Source organism: Astatotilapia calliptera, chromosome 20 (assembly GCF_900246225.1).
Source record: "Astatotilapia calliptera chromosome 20, fAstCal1.2, whole genome shotgun sequence".
Lineage (NCBI taxonomy): Eukaryota > Metazoa > Chordata > Actinopteri > Cichliformes > Cichlidae > Astatotilapia > Astatotilapia calliptera.
In genome coordinates, this window is record NC_039321.1 from 1,707,892 (window position 1) to 1,722,528 (window position 14,637).

The following is a 14,637-nucleotide window of genomic DNA, read 5'->3' on the forward strand; positions in this document are numbered from 1 at the left end:
AGGTCTGGTGAGGTGAGGTGAGGCCTCAGCAGACTGCCAGCTGCTACTCCCGCCTATGTCGAACCTTGAGTCAATAAAGAGTTACACAGAGGGTAAAGAACATAAAGAGATGTACAGTTGTACTTTTTTGTGGCAGGCTGTAAACATGTTTATTTCTGATGAACGTTTTAACATGGACGTCTGTGGGGACTGACTCACTTCTAGATTCAACCTCGAGTGGCCATTAGAGGAACTGCACCTCCATTTTCAGGCCACTGTAAAAAAAATCACTTCAGAGATGTGAGGACAATTTAAAAAATCAAGTTTATTGTTTATAAAAGAACCTTTTGCCTTTTATACTTTCAGCACTGCAGCTGATGACTGGAAGTCACAATATATGCACACACACACACACACACACACACACTCGTTTTCACATCGTAGTGAGGACATTAATTGAAATAATGTTTTCTCTTGCAGCTTAACCAAACCATCAAACATGAACTAACGCTGAGCCTAAACCTAACCATAGCCTAACTGTGACCCTGACACTAAAACCACACTTTGAGCCTCAAACATGTCTTTAAACTCATGGGGAGTGACTGTTGGTCCCCACAAGTATAGTGGCATGGCAAACTTTCTGTCCTCACAAAGATGTCTAAACACGTACACACACCTCTGAACCTGGACTGCTTTTTCAGCAAGCAGTACGGCAGAGCAGAGTCTGTGTAATCACTGTGAGAGCTGTGAGGATAATGAAGTTTTACAAGGCAGCGAAGAGAATTATTTTGAAATTATCTTGGAATCCGTCATTTGAAGCATTTGTCAAAATCTGTGGAGATCTACTGATAATAATCTCTTTTATGGATCTACAAGGCTAAGAAATCTCCTCTGTGTTCGTCCGACCATAAACATGAGCTGGATAAACCTCCCTCACAGGTACACCGTCCTCCATCACTGCTCGTGCAAAACATCCTGACTGAGCTGAAACTGTAAATGAACTGTCAGTGAAACAGGTTAAAAATAACTGTCTTTTTTATCCATTGTTTCTTTTTAGTTTCATGAAATGTAAATTTCATATTAAAGCTGTTAAAGGTTATGAAAATGACCAAAAATGATAAGAGTCACGTTATGAGCTCCACGTGTAATGTAAGCACTGCCATCTGCTGGTGAAATGAGCACACTGCTACTGACCTGACCTGTTTGAATTATTCCAGCAAAATAAATGACGCTACTGTCAACCATTCATGCCTGTGTATGACCATTTCTGCCTCTGCTAAGCTTTTTCCACTAAACCTGTTTCACATGTTCTATTTTTGCCTGTTTATAAACAGCTTTTCTTATATTTCATATGAGGAAGCACTGAGCTGCACGTTTTCACCTTTTGCTGTCTTCATTGAAGTTGCTGCTATTTTCATGCAATCTGCTGTGAGACGAGTGAGAAATGTCTCCCTTTCCTTTCTCCTCTGCATCAGGTTTGCATCACAGCTGAATAAGTTTGATCCAAAATAGTTTTTATCTGTTTGGCTTTATTTTCTGACCAACGGCAGCCTTCACGAGCTAATGAGGGGTGAGGTTCGTCTACGGAAATGGCTCCTGACGCCGGGGCAGCCATAAGCACGCCCGTGCACACATCCTCCCTGCACCGAGAAACCAAACGGACTCATTTTAAAGTGATCCGTCTGACGCACTGAAAGTTTTCTCAGCTTCATAACTGGACTCTGAGTCGTAATCCTGCTCTTTAGGCAGAGAGTGAATGAACAGATAGCAGAACAGAACCAGCACCGTCATTCCCATCAAAGCTATTCCCACGAAGATGCCGACCAGTCCTGCGGTTGACGTCTCAGGTTGGGTCAGGTCCCCTGCTGCTGTAGAAAGACCCAGCATGTCATTCATGGTCATTTTAAAACTCCATTAAGAAACACGTTTGATTTTAAAGACGCTGCATTGTTAAACATGTTTGAAAGGTTTTACCGAACAAATTTACCGGTGACGTTGAGCCGGCAGCTGTCAGAGCCGTAGCCGTGATCCGTGCTCACTTTGCACACATACAGACCTGAGTCGTGAGTCGTCAGGCCAGACAGCTGAAGCGCGATTCGTCCTTCTGCGAGGGCATCGCTGTCGCTCCAGACTCGCCCTGCAAACCGTTTATCCTGAAGCTCTGAGACCTCGACGCCATCCTGCACACAATACAGGACTGAGAGCTCCTGATCGGCTATCAGGTCACAGAAGACAGAAAGCAGACTGGGCGAGCTGTTCGTTCTGGTGGTGAAGTTCCACTCCAGAGTGATGCTGTCGTTCTCCTCCGCCTGATGGAAGCTCTGTGACACCGTCACGATCAGCGATCCTGTGGAGGAGACACAACCAGAGGAGCCCACGCTGAGAACAGAAAAAAGCTTAAAGCAGTCGAATCAGTGAGTGAGGTTCTGTAAATGATGGATGATGAAGAGAAGGTTCAGACCAACCACAGACACAGGGCAGGAGGATGATGGGCAGCAGGACTCTGTCGATCATCTTCCTGTAGGAGGAGACAGAGATGAAGCAGCAGGAACACATGAAACTCAGACAACCTCTCCTCACTCAGTCCCTCAGAGCAGAGGGCCCGCTTGTGGGGGCCAAATGCATATAAATTATATCTACAGCAGAAGAATAAAAACTGCGAAATGGGGCAAAGAAAATGTTTGTTTTTTTCACAGTAGGTAAAATGTTAAATTAATTAATAAACATCACAATAATAAGTTTAGTTTATTAGCAAGATTCCTGTTAGGAATATTTTCTGAGTTACGGACTCCCGAGTTTAGGCTCAAGAGCTCGGGAGTCCAAACATATCTGCCATTTTTGAGGCTTCGTAACCTCAGATGTAGAACAGCTCAGCATCAGAATCACGTTTTTTCATGAATGTTTTTATCTATAAGCAGCTGTGAGCATCAGTTTTCTGAATGAAAATGTTCTGAACAAATTCATTTAGTTTTTTAAGAAGTAAGTTTTAATAACTGTTTGTACATTTTTAACTTGTTTTTGGATTTGAAAAAATATATAAAAGCAGCAATTACTGGCATTAAACTTTCTATCATATAAAATATGTGCATTTATAAATATGAGTTTGGTAACTTGAGGGTTACATACTACGTTCTACTCGACTCTCACAGTAACACAACTAAAACTGCTGTGACTGATGGATTTCACAGCTGATGTAACAGGTTACTTCCTGAATAAGGTTCAGCAGGGAGGGGGAAATAAGAAATCAAGAAAACAACAGACAGACAGGAGCGCTTCAGTCTGCTTATGTCTTTCACTCCATAATCATGCAGATTACATAAACCATCATCAGTTAGACCGCTTCCACAGAATAGTGTCAGTTCTTATACGTTACCTTGTGTGTCTTCTGGGAACAGACCGACTCACTCTGCACAGACGCTACAACAAACCGCTGCCTCCTCCTGTCTGTTATTTCAAACCTACCCAGCAACTATTTGGTTCACCCAACTCCTGTTTCTCCTCTTCCCCACTGCTTCAGTCCCACTGCAACAACTGCAGGCCCTCTCATTTCTCATCTCGTGGAAGTTCCTGGAGTGAGAATCTATTTCTGAGGTCAAACACGTGAAGCAGCCACGCCCAGTCACCGCCAGAAGAATTCAGGCTGGGAATTCGATCCCCTCCCCGGTCACAGAGTCACAACTGATAATCACAAAGCTTTGATTTTGTTTACATTTAGAAAGAATTTTAAAAAAGCATAAGAATGTAACAGTAACGTTACAAAAGTGAGTGTGTGTGTGTGTGCGTGCGCGTGTGTGCATGTGTGTGTGTGTGTGAGTTCGGGGTCAGAGCTCTGATTACTGGTGGAGCAGATTCACTCCCACTTCTATTCCTGGTCTGAGGCTTGCTGTCCTTTGGCCTCTTTGGGCCTCGGTCAAAAAGGGTGGGGTGTTGCCCCCTCCCTACAGCTGCCTTCTCCGCTTCGTCTTCCCCTCCTTATTTCTTTGTTGGGGTGTGCACGTGGCTTTGGTTCTGCAGTCCTGTTTAAAGTACACACACTCACACACACACACTGTTTTTCCTCATTCCTGTGCTTTTTGTTTTTGAGAAAGTTTTCTTAGAGTTGGCGATGAAGTTTTCTTTTATTTGCAAAAGTTCTGATTAAGTATGTTTTGTTTCCTTCACTCCTTCATTTTGACTCTGATGTATTTGGATAAACCGTTTATTTAATGTGCAGCTCAAAATGTTGTCCCCTAGAGGGCAGCACATCACAACTGAGGCTACTTCACACACTCCTGTGTGAGATGGGGTGGTGAGGAGATCGATGTACAAATAATGTACAAGTACTGAGGTTTTTTAAAATAAAACTATATTTGAAGTTTGTGTCCAGAATACAAAACTATCGATGTAATCAATATTCAAAAATCAAACAACAGAACATCAAACATTTATACTGTAAAGTGTTATTAGGAACAATATTTTATTATTTTATTTATTTTATTTTATTATTTTTTATTATTTTTATTTTATTTTATTATTTTATATTTGCAGGTAAGCTAGCATAAGCTAATCTTATCAACAACAACAAAAAGCCTGGAGTTGATTTCATTCGGTCAGTGACGACCGTCTCTTTTGGCCAACCAGCTGTACAAGACAAAAAGAAAGAAATAAAAATTGCCTTTTGGATTGGTTGCTGGTTGCTAGCTGCCGTGTTTTATCAAAATTTCATTCTAGAGTGGATAACATCAGATAATTGTTGCACTCTTCAGCTGCCCTTTCTTCATCGCACCTTTCAGCAGCTGCAGTAGTCGACCAACTTCCCTTCATGCTGCCTTGATCTTGGCTTCTAGTCTCCTTCTCCTGCTCATGTATATGAGAGCTGAGCATCTCAACGAAGATCAGCTGGGTGCTTTCAGTTATGGTCACACGCACGCACACGCACACACACGCACACACACACAGGTATATATACATTTAGCATAAAAATGAGAGTTAAAAATTCTTTGGGGTTTTGTTTCATTCTGAACTTTTAATAAAGAATCATTCAGGGGACTGAAACCTGAAAAGCGTTTTCCTCTAACCGTGTAGAAGTGCTGGATCTCTATTATTACCATTGTATAGCATATCTGCTGTGCATCTTGCCTCAGATGTCGAGTGTGATCACACTGTGTTGCTCTCCCACACAGCCTGCAGATCTGCAGCCTACACACTGATCAGGGTTCAGAGGTGGGTCTGTATTAGCAAACAGTAGAGAAGTGACGGACCAGCAGCAACTTATCTGAAAGCACGGAGGGCAGGCGAGGACGCCTCGGCCTCCGCACACACAGAGGCATGTTCACATGTACAGTACAGGTGTGCGGGGATGAAGCTACAAGCTTTTATACAACGTATTTAACCTTGAAACATTTGCAGTGTGAAGTGTTGTATGTTTTATGATGGACTGTGGCTCAGAATACTAAACCTTAACAAACCTTAACAAAAGAAAATGTTGCGTGTGTGACCTTGAGGTCTTTCATGGCCTCACAGTTCACAGAATCTGGGCTCTGTGTAGGCGGATTTCAGTTCTTTGGACTTGGACTTCACCGAGCCTCGAGTTTTAAACAGAATTATCATCAGTGTGCTTTTGGACCAAAGAGTGTTTGGTTACCATTCATGTACTACTTGGCAATAGATTGGGCCTGCACCACAATCAGAGATTAAGGTGTTACCCTGTTTTCTTTAGATTTCTGGACTCACAAAGCTGACTTCTAAAGAGCAGATTATCATGAAGGTTTATGGTGCATGGCTGACCTGCTTCACAGGTTCAGGTAATACAGTGACAGAAGTCTTCAGACCAGGCACGAAGCAAACTTGTTGGACACAGACAGTTTTTGTAGTTTTACTTTGTACATCCTCACGGGGAGTTTCAAATGTTACAGTCGAGACGGGAATGACCAGAATGTGCTGTTTGCATCAGATTCTCCGTGACCGTCTCAGCAACAGCGTGATACGTAGCCAATGTCACCAGCAGCCCTCGATGGAAGAGCTGATCCAGAAGCGACGACTGCAATGGTTTGGCCACGTCTGCCACATGAGTAACCATCGCCTGCTATGCTACCTTCTGATGCAGCAGCGCCCCGCCCACTGGAGAATCAAGTGCGATGTGCCCAAGAAGACTTGGATCGAGCAAACTGAAGACTATCTTAAGCAACGATGTCTAACCCTCGAGCAAGCAAAGGTCAAGGCCAGAGATCACAAGGCCTGGAAGTGCATCGCTGACCAAGACAGAAACCCTACGGGACCCACAGTCACGACCAGCAGTTGGGGACAAAAGAAGAAGAAGAAAAGATGTCTAACAGACTGTAAACATCTTAATTTCTGCTGCAATGATGGCTGTTTGAACAGGGAGTCTGTGGGGACTGACTCAGTGTTGACTGGTAGGAGGAGCTTGGATTGTGTTACAGGTCGGCTCAGAAAGCTGCTTATTCAAAAACCTCTTTAAGTAACCAATCCAAGTTTTTTAGGACTGAAAAAATCACAAAAAATGTGCTGATGTGACAAAAGGTTGAAAATATTTAGAGCTGTAGTAGCTGTTCTTCTGTACAGACGGTGTATATGTACACACACGATATACACAGCTTCATTTGACATTCGCCCACGGAGTCAACCGTGCAAACATCAATCTGTACAGAAATGCATGTATACACTGAAGCTAGCCGCGGGGATAATCACAGCTCTGATGCTCCTTTGCTGCCTCTTCAAGACACTGCACACGCAAACACTGTAACGTATAAGCACATTACACACCTACACACACAACAACATAACTGTATAAATCATGGCATTACAATCCACGCACACACCTCATCCTCCCACTGATCACTCCAACTAATTATACTTTGCTGAACTCTCTGCTGTTATAAATATGTGCAGAGGAGGACAGAGAGCAGCGCCGAGTTTCTGAGGGATGAAACTGATAATGATCGTTGTTATAATAATAATGAAGCTCCTTTGAGTTCATAGTAAGCCTAGCTGGTATTCATATAAAATATATAGTAGTAGGCAAAGCTTTTGACAGGCATTCATTTCATCACAGTAAAAAAACACTTTCAGACTGATCTGAGTAACGATTTAATGTCGAGTCTTACAGAATATCTGATGTTTATCAGCGTCAGTCACCGCGACGCTGAGCTAAGCACCACCATGAGCACCGGCTGTTGTAAAGAGTCATCATGTATGAATGTTTACAGGCTGTTGTAACACTTTACACTGGGAATGTGAATCATAGCTATCTCCATAGGAGCAAAGGGAAAAGCTTTTGACTTTAAGAATTAAGTCATGAGACTGAGAGAAGACGCTGGTGTTTCTGTGAGACACAGCCAAGAGTGAAAGTGGACCATTGATTCCACATTTCAAAGCCTCGACTTTAGCGCTGCGGCCCGCCGCTCGTTGGTTTGAGACCGTGATTGGATGAGAGGACGTCAGGTTCCCGGTGTTTGCTGCTGATACTTCTAGTTTTTGTGCTGGGCTAGTTTGGCTCGTACTGGTCCTCGCTTCAGTTAAATACGCAGATACAAGAAAGATACCAATCTTGTGCTGTTTTTCTTCCCACTAGAATGTGATAATTCACAAAATGCTACTGTTATCAATCTTTTGTAAAATATGAAACGTTTGCTGGTAGAACTCCTGCAGGTCTTTGTTCAAACACCACTATGATGCCACACGTGTGCGCTCTCAGAGGACAGACTGTAGATTTACTGTTGGAGAAGCTGCAGCTCTACAGAAGTCAGATTCTTTTTTTAACTTGTTTTCTCTGCGCTGACCTTGAAAACAATTTTGGAAACATGGAAACATGCAGTAAGGCTGGATCTCGGTTTGGTCCGTGTGCTCAAATCTATCGATTCCCATAGAGAAATATGTTCTTTCCAATCAGCTTTTACAGAGAGAGTAGGAGGGAGGCAGAGCAGAACACAGAGGAGGAGGAGGGTTATGAAAAGATCCAAACATGGAGGATGGAAGAGCAAAATTATGGTGAGGTGAACGGTTGTAACAACTCGTTACAGAAGAAAACAAATGTTTGCTTGTTTCCATCCAGACTACAGAGTTTCATATTGATGTTTCAGTTGGATTATTGGTTACAGTTACCCCTTTGGTGGTGTTGCATCTTCAAAAAATAAAAATACAATAACTGAGCCTTACACCGGGGTATCGTTGCACTGGTTTACTGAACCTTACTTTCAGGGCATGTACAGAACATGAGCATCCATTTTCTACTGCCTCCTACAGGACACACTCTTCTTCCACTTCCTTACACATTAATGTAACACAGAACTAATACTGCCTCTCCTGGCATTACCATTGTAACAACACATTCATTCTGTTTCTTTCAGAAGATTAACAGGAACTTAGGATGTAGGTATCTATGAATAATAACTATTATGTATACTCATATTTATATAACCACTTATTTCTTGCGATACCACAGGTGGAAAAACACATCTGGGGGCATTCTGTAAAAGAATACAAATCTTAATCTTGATGTTTTCTATTATACGTTACTGTAGCTGCACAGAAGTCATGTATGATGGTTATTAGTATTTGGCAGCAGGATATAGCTATGCACTCTACCTCAAAGACAAATGGTGATGCAATATGATATTAAACCTTAAGATGTTTAAATATTAGCATTTATTTGTGACACCAACAGTGCACCACTAAAATGCTTTCTGTGCATTAAAAAATAATGTAGACCGAATGGTAGCATGAGTGATGGAACACACCAATAGGAGGTAGAGGGGCCGGAAGCTGAGCAGGAAGGGGCTGCAGCAGGTGCAGCAGCAGAGGTGCATGCAGGACTGATTAATCGAGCCATCAGAGAGTGTCACAAAGACAAGAGGTCTCACTCTGGTGCGTTTTCACCCCCTCCTGGTTCTTAATGTTCAGCTTTGTGAGATTTTGTCCAAGTTTGGAACGAAACATAGAAAAGGTCTCAGAAGTTCAAAACATGAAGGGCTGACATGCTGGTGCCACAGTCTACGCCCTGCTGACAGCTCTAAATAAATGTTGCAACTGAGTTAAACTCAATGACTTTCAAAGGATGTCTGTGTTTGGCAAAGGACAAAAGTATTGTGTTGTCCTCCAAGTGTGCATGTCCCTGTAGGTCTAACATCACGTGAAAATTATTGATTGACCGACACCAGCTATATTACCATGGTAACCCAGCCATTCAGTAATTTAATCAGCTGTGTTGGATCAAGGACACATGTAAAACCTGCAGGACAGCGTGCTCGAGGCCTGGAGTTGGACCCCCTGTGTTAGTGGATGTGAGGACAATCAAAGCAGCCAGTCAGCCAAAGCTGAAGCATTCCCTGCATTCAGTATGAGCCATTAAAAAAACCTCAGGTGCAGTTTAACACGAGTCTGTGGAGACGGACTCAGTTTGGAGTCAACCTCAAGCAGCCATCACAGGAACTGCAGGCGCGCGCGCGCCTCCGCCTTATCTTAATGCTTCCGCCTGCTTTTACGGACAGAGTGGTGCATCCTGTTGGATGTGGAGGATCTTTTGCTCCGTCTGCGGCCACAGCTCCCAGCAGCGGATCGCGGTGACAGAGAGTGTGTGTCTGTGTGTGTGAGATGGGGATTATTCTCATTTCACAGCAGAGGACAGAGGACGAGGTGAGTTATTCCCAAGTCCTTCATGAACCTTTGCGTAAAGGCGAGTGTGTGTGTGTGTGTGTGTGTGTGTGTGTGTGTGTGTGTGTGTGTGTGTGTAACGGCTGTGATGGACCGTGCGCGCGCGCGCGTATTTTCTGCCGTGTATGAATAACCGCAGACATCAGAGAGCGTCAACTTTTCATTTTGGTGATTTATTAAAAACAGTTTTGTCAGCTCTGCTGTCACGTTTGAGCGCTCGTGCTGTCATCGTTAATTAGAGCTGGCGGTTAATTGGCTTTCCTGTCACATAGCGTGAAAACAGCGCGCGCAGAATGAGACCATAACCGAAAACATTGTCCTGATCTCCGCGGAGACGCTCAGAATCTGCGATCCGCTGTATCGATCCTCTGAATCATGTCAGCAGCCTGTAGGCCTGAATCAGCCTGTACACGAGTCCAGTGAAATCCTCACTGTGATGCGTGTGAACTGACCCTGCGCTATTAAGTGTGGGCCTGTCATTCAAATTACATATGATTTTATAGATGTCGCAAACTGTGCCAGTGCAGCTTAACTGCAGCCACCGAGCTAAAGAACCTCTAATCTTCTTATCTCAGGTTATTATTTAATGTCATAACTCTTATGTGCTGCTTCTGTCATTTATTGATGTAAGGTAGGATTAGTGAAAACCGAAACGTGGTGCAGGCCTGAGGGGTCAGAGGCTGCTGCTGACCAAAATGAGAAAAAGTCGACTGTAATGAGAGATGAAAGACCACAAGGACACACGAACCAAATATGAAGAAGGATTAAAGACCACAGACTGTATATGAAGGATGGACATAGACACTGTGAATGAGGTTCTGTTTTGAGGCTAATGTGAGAAATGTGCTGCAGCTCCAGAAGGTGGGAAACACAGTAATCGCATCACATTTGTTTCCATGTTCCTACAGTTAACTCAGATTTGTGTCTGTGGGCTGTTTTTCATTGACTTTGCTGCCAGATTAGTGGTAACACTTAGATAAGCCAATAAGAGAAAGTGTTTTTGTATGTTATTGTTAGCTGGTATTTACTGGAGTTGCAGATACACATTTACATACTGTCATCATAGGCGTGACTGTTTTGCTGAACTGTTCCTTTCACCGATCAGATGGTTGTACAGCATGCATCCTTAATGGCTTTAAAATGCATGAATTTGGTTCGCAAGTTTGAAATTAATTGTATTCTGAGGTAATGAACACTTAAATCCAGCTGTGATGTGTGTTTGGGATCATTGTCCTGTTGGAGCACCTAACTGTGTGATTTCATCATTCTGTCCACTTTGTCTAATGCACCAATACCACAGACAGCAAAGCCAGAGCTTGATGCTACTACCACCATGCTTGACAGTTGTACGCTCTACAATCATTCCACTCTGGAAAAGGAACAATAAAAAAAAAAGATTAAAAGCCAAAAATTACTCTGACATTAATGCAGAAGTTACTGATTAATATCTCCAGCACAGTGTTTATGGTTCCTTCACTACACATAATAACAGAGACAAACATAGACTGTATATGAATGATGAACACACGTTGACGTTACCCAATGGTTAGTGAATTTTTGTTGTGAAGACTTAGTCTGAGCTGTCAATGAGAATGGGCTGCTTTATATGCCCTTCTCACGCTAATAGGAGCACCATTAGCAGCCTGAAACTAGTGATTTAGCAGAGCGGTCTCCAACCCCGGGCCATGAACCGGTACCAGTCCATGAGTCATTTGGTAACAGGCCGCAAGAGTTGAGGCTCGGGTGTGAAATTTATGGTTTTCAGGGTTTTTATTGTGTTTTTTATATTGTTAATTTGGTTTCCCTGGGTCTTTTGCCGTGTGTTATGAATAAATCTCCTTTTTTTCGGTACAGATACTGGTTTTATTTTGTTGTATTTATCCGCGACACCTTAAAGGCGGGTCTGTGAAAATATTGTCGGACATAAACAGGTCCGTGGTGCAAAAAAGGTTGGACTGCTGATGTAGCCCATAAACTCATCAGGAAAGTGGTCACTGGGTGTGTTCAGTGCAGCAGAGGAGTCGCCCCCTGCTGGCAGAATGCAGGTTTAAGGCATTTCTACAAGTGATTTTATGCACAGTCGGCAAGAGAAACACCTGTTGTTAAATATCAGACATTTTAAAAGTGACCTGTTATTGCAGTGAGTAAATAACCACCAGATAATAAATCTAAAACAAGACCATTAACCAACAACAGGTCATAAGTAAACCATGTAGGGTTAGCTCGTGTTTTAGCCACATGCTAAATTTTAGATTTATTGTAGAAACTAAAAGATGCTAACTATCAGATCAAGGCTTTAACATGCTCTTGGCTACAATATCCCGTCAAAAGGAACAAATAGGTGAAAATTCCTTCTAAAAGAACAGATGTGAACAAGCCCTGACTCTGACATGTAACTGTCGAGCATGAGATGCTAAAGGTTAATTTAGCACACCTGGGTCCACCAGCTAAGTTTTTATTCCTTGCATTCTTATCAAGGATGGATAGATTTTATTGCACTTGGTCCTTGGACCACAGCACTGTCACGGTATTAGTAAAATATGCAGGAACTACAGAGCTGCATTCAGCCTCTAACACCCTCTGTGATATCGGTGCAATGATTCTGGTCGTGCGGTAAACCAGCGCTTGCAGCTGATGTGTTTTCTGCATGTGTCGCTGTTTGACGGTGCACATTTTCCCTCTCACCTACACATACTCTTCCTCCCTCCTTTCTCCCTCTCTACGGTTTCTACCTCCTCCATCCATCCATCCATCCATCCATCCAAGCAGCCTTTCTGGACACAACACCTCCCCCTCCTTCCTCCTCCTCTTTCTACAGCAACATAGCCGAGGATTAGAAGAAACGAATACTTCATCGGTGACATTAACCAAAGCTTCGTTTGTTCACACGCTCACGCGGACGAAGAGGGGAGATCAGCAGCAGATCCCTCGGCTGTCAGACGCAGAGGAATGATAATTAGAAAAAGATTGACTCGGCAGCAAGAAGAGGAGAGGATCCGGCCTGCAGCAGCAGCGAGGCGAGGCGAGCAGAGGAATACGTGAAGACGGAGAGCGAGAACAGAAGGAGGGATTGAAGTGATCGTAATCTGGTGAAGAGGAAGAAGAAGAGAGCGAAACCTCGGAGCATCAGCAGCACTTCTTTTTTTTTTTTTTTTTCTGAGAGAGATGATGGTGACAGTAGCGTCAGCGAAGGAGGGGAGAGAGGGATGAGCTTGGATCAATAATCCTCCCTCCTCCTCCACCTTCATCCCTCCATCACCTCTGCAGGAGCCGCTGAAACCTGTGAGACTCCTTCTTGTTTTGTTTTTTCTGGGTGCTGCATCGTGTGTGTGTGTGTGTGTGTGTGTGTGTGTGTGTGTGTCAGTGAGTGTGCGCTGTCATGTGTGTCATGTGCATGTAGCTGTCGACTATATAGGCCACACAGACCATTATTGTGTGTGTAGCCTGTTTTTTAACTGTGCATATGCTGCACATGTTCGTGTGTATGTTTGCATGTGCTTCACGTGTGTGTGCGCGTGCAAGTGGAATGAGGCTGTTGTATGTGAAATGTGTGGGTTGTAAGAACTTGTGTGTTTGTGGCAAATAACATGACTGAAAGTGGCCAATTAAAATAGTCCCGCTGCTGTTAAATAAGATCGACATTATGTAAAAGATCAGAGGAAAAAGGGTTCAGGCCGCCCACACACCGATGAATTGTGTGCACATGCAGAGCAAAGAGTGAAGATTGATTTCAGTGTAAGATTTAGAACTCAGAAATAGGATTATGTCACGCAGTAAATGACTGTTTTTCTGCTATTTCTTAAGCATTTCCCCATGAAACCAGTGCACAATAACAAAGATTTATGGAAATACTTAAAATTCATCAGCGATTTTAGAAACTGTAGTTTAACGAGATCAGGCTGGGCTACCGTACCTCCACCAAGGCATTTCCTCCATGGATGGATGAATGGATCCAGATTAGACCATAAAGACCATTAAAAGTTAAAATTTGAAAAAATGCCTGAATCCACTTCCCATAATTCTGTTGTACATGTACATGTACAATAACAATAAAGGTCTATTTCTGATCCTAATTTAGGCAAAGCCTCACTTCTAGAAACCTGTCGTCTATGTCAGTCTTGAACATTTTGAGATTTCTTTCTGAAAACCCAACAAATTGAACCAATCCTGTGATCTCCATGGTGAAGGCAGGAAAAATAAAATTCAGAGCAGCTGATTAGATTAGATTAGATTAGATAGAACTTTATTAATCCCTCGGGTGGGTTCCTCTGGGACATTCGATACCATAACACCCTGATTTCATCTGATGACGCAGTGCCAGGCCGGGTTAGTTCTTGGATGAGGGGCTGCCTGGAAATACCAGGTGTTGTGATAGGCTGGCAACCTGTGCAGGTGTACACCACCCAGCCCCACCGCTGCGCTGTGATGGATACGCTGTTCAGAAAATAAATGTAATGAATTACTTTTCTGTATGTTCATGTAGTTCACCGTCCACGAATAAAACAGGTTGTGTTTCCACTTGTTGAGACTCAACATAGTTAAAAATTCTCCTACAGCAAAGATTTATAACGAGCACGTAGGTCGTGATGGTGCGCGGCTCTTGACTTACATTGTGAAGCATCTTGTAAACCAGCGCTATATAAATTTCATTAAATTGCGTTGCAGAAACATGGACAGCTACAATCAGGGTAATTGTGCCACCATCAGTGCTAACTGTGTATCCTCCTCCTGCTGGTTATGAGTAGGCCTGCACCACCCATACGACACGTAGCCTGCCTTGTTATTCGCAGAAAAACACAGTTTAAAACACAACAAGTGCTGCAACAGTAAAAGTAACACAAACCTTAGTGCACTCTCTTACACCAGACTCAAAATACAAACTGTATCTGGGTATTGTAAGGCGCTTGGAAAGAAAAGTGTCTCATCCGAGAAGCTTCTTCAACACACTGAAGAAGCTGAGAGGTGAAACATCTTCAAGCCACTTAAAGAAGTCCAGACGCTTTTCTTTCC

The 14,637-nt window shown here is 43.1% G+C and overlaps 2 protein-coding genes across 3 annotated transcripts in view; one reads left to right on the forward strand and one right to left on the reverse strand.

The window, feature by feature from the left end:
- Positions 1-284: 284 nt before the first annotated feature.
- LOC113013331 (uncharacterized) lies at positions 285-3,570 on the reverse strand. 2 transcript variants are annotated; one of them, XM_026154155.1, is made up of 4 exons: positions 3,353-3,570; positions 2,445-2,497; positions 1,967-2,326; positions 285-1,844 (listed from the first exon to the last, which is right to left on the reverse strand). In XM_026154155.1, the coding sequence occupies exons 2-4, from the start codon at positions 2,491-2,493 to the stop codon at positions 1,648-1,650; spliced, it is 606 nt and encodes a 201-aa protein (XP_026009940.1). In that variant the 5' UTR covers positions 2,494-2,497; positions 3,353-3,570; the 3' UTR covers positions 285-1,647. The 2 variants fall into 2 exon arrangements, with proteins under 2 accessions (XP_026009940.1, XP_026009939.1); XM_026154154.1 differs by having other exon boundaries at positions 285-1,847; positions 3,353-3,568.
- A 5,623-nt stretch (positions 3,571-9,193) lies between these two features.
- LOC113013210 (IQ motif and SEC7 domain-containing protein 2-like) overlaps positions 9,194-14,637 on the forward strand; it is a 177,160-nt gene continuing 171,716 nt past the window's right edge. Inside the window, exons 1-2 of the mRNA XM_026153931.1 lie at positions 9,194-9,609; positions 12,397-12,909. The gene's annotated coding sequence lies outside the window, so the exon portion shown is untranslated. The remainder of the gene's footprint in view (positions 9,610-12,396; positions 12,910-14,637) is intronic.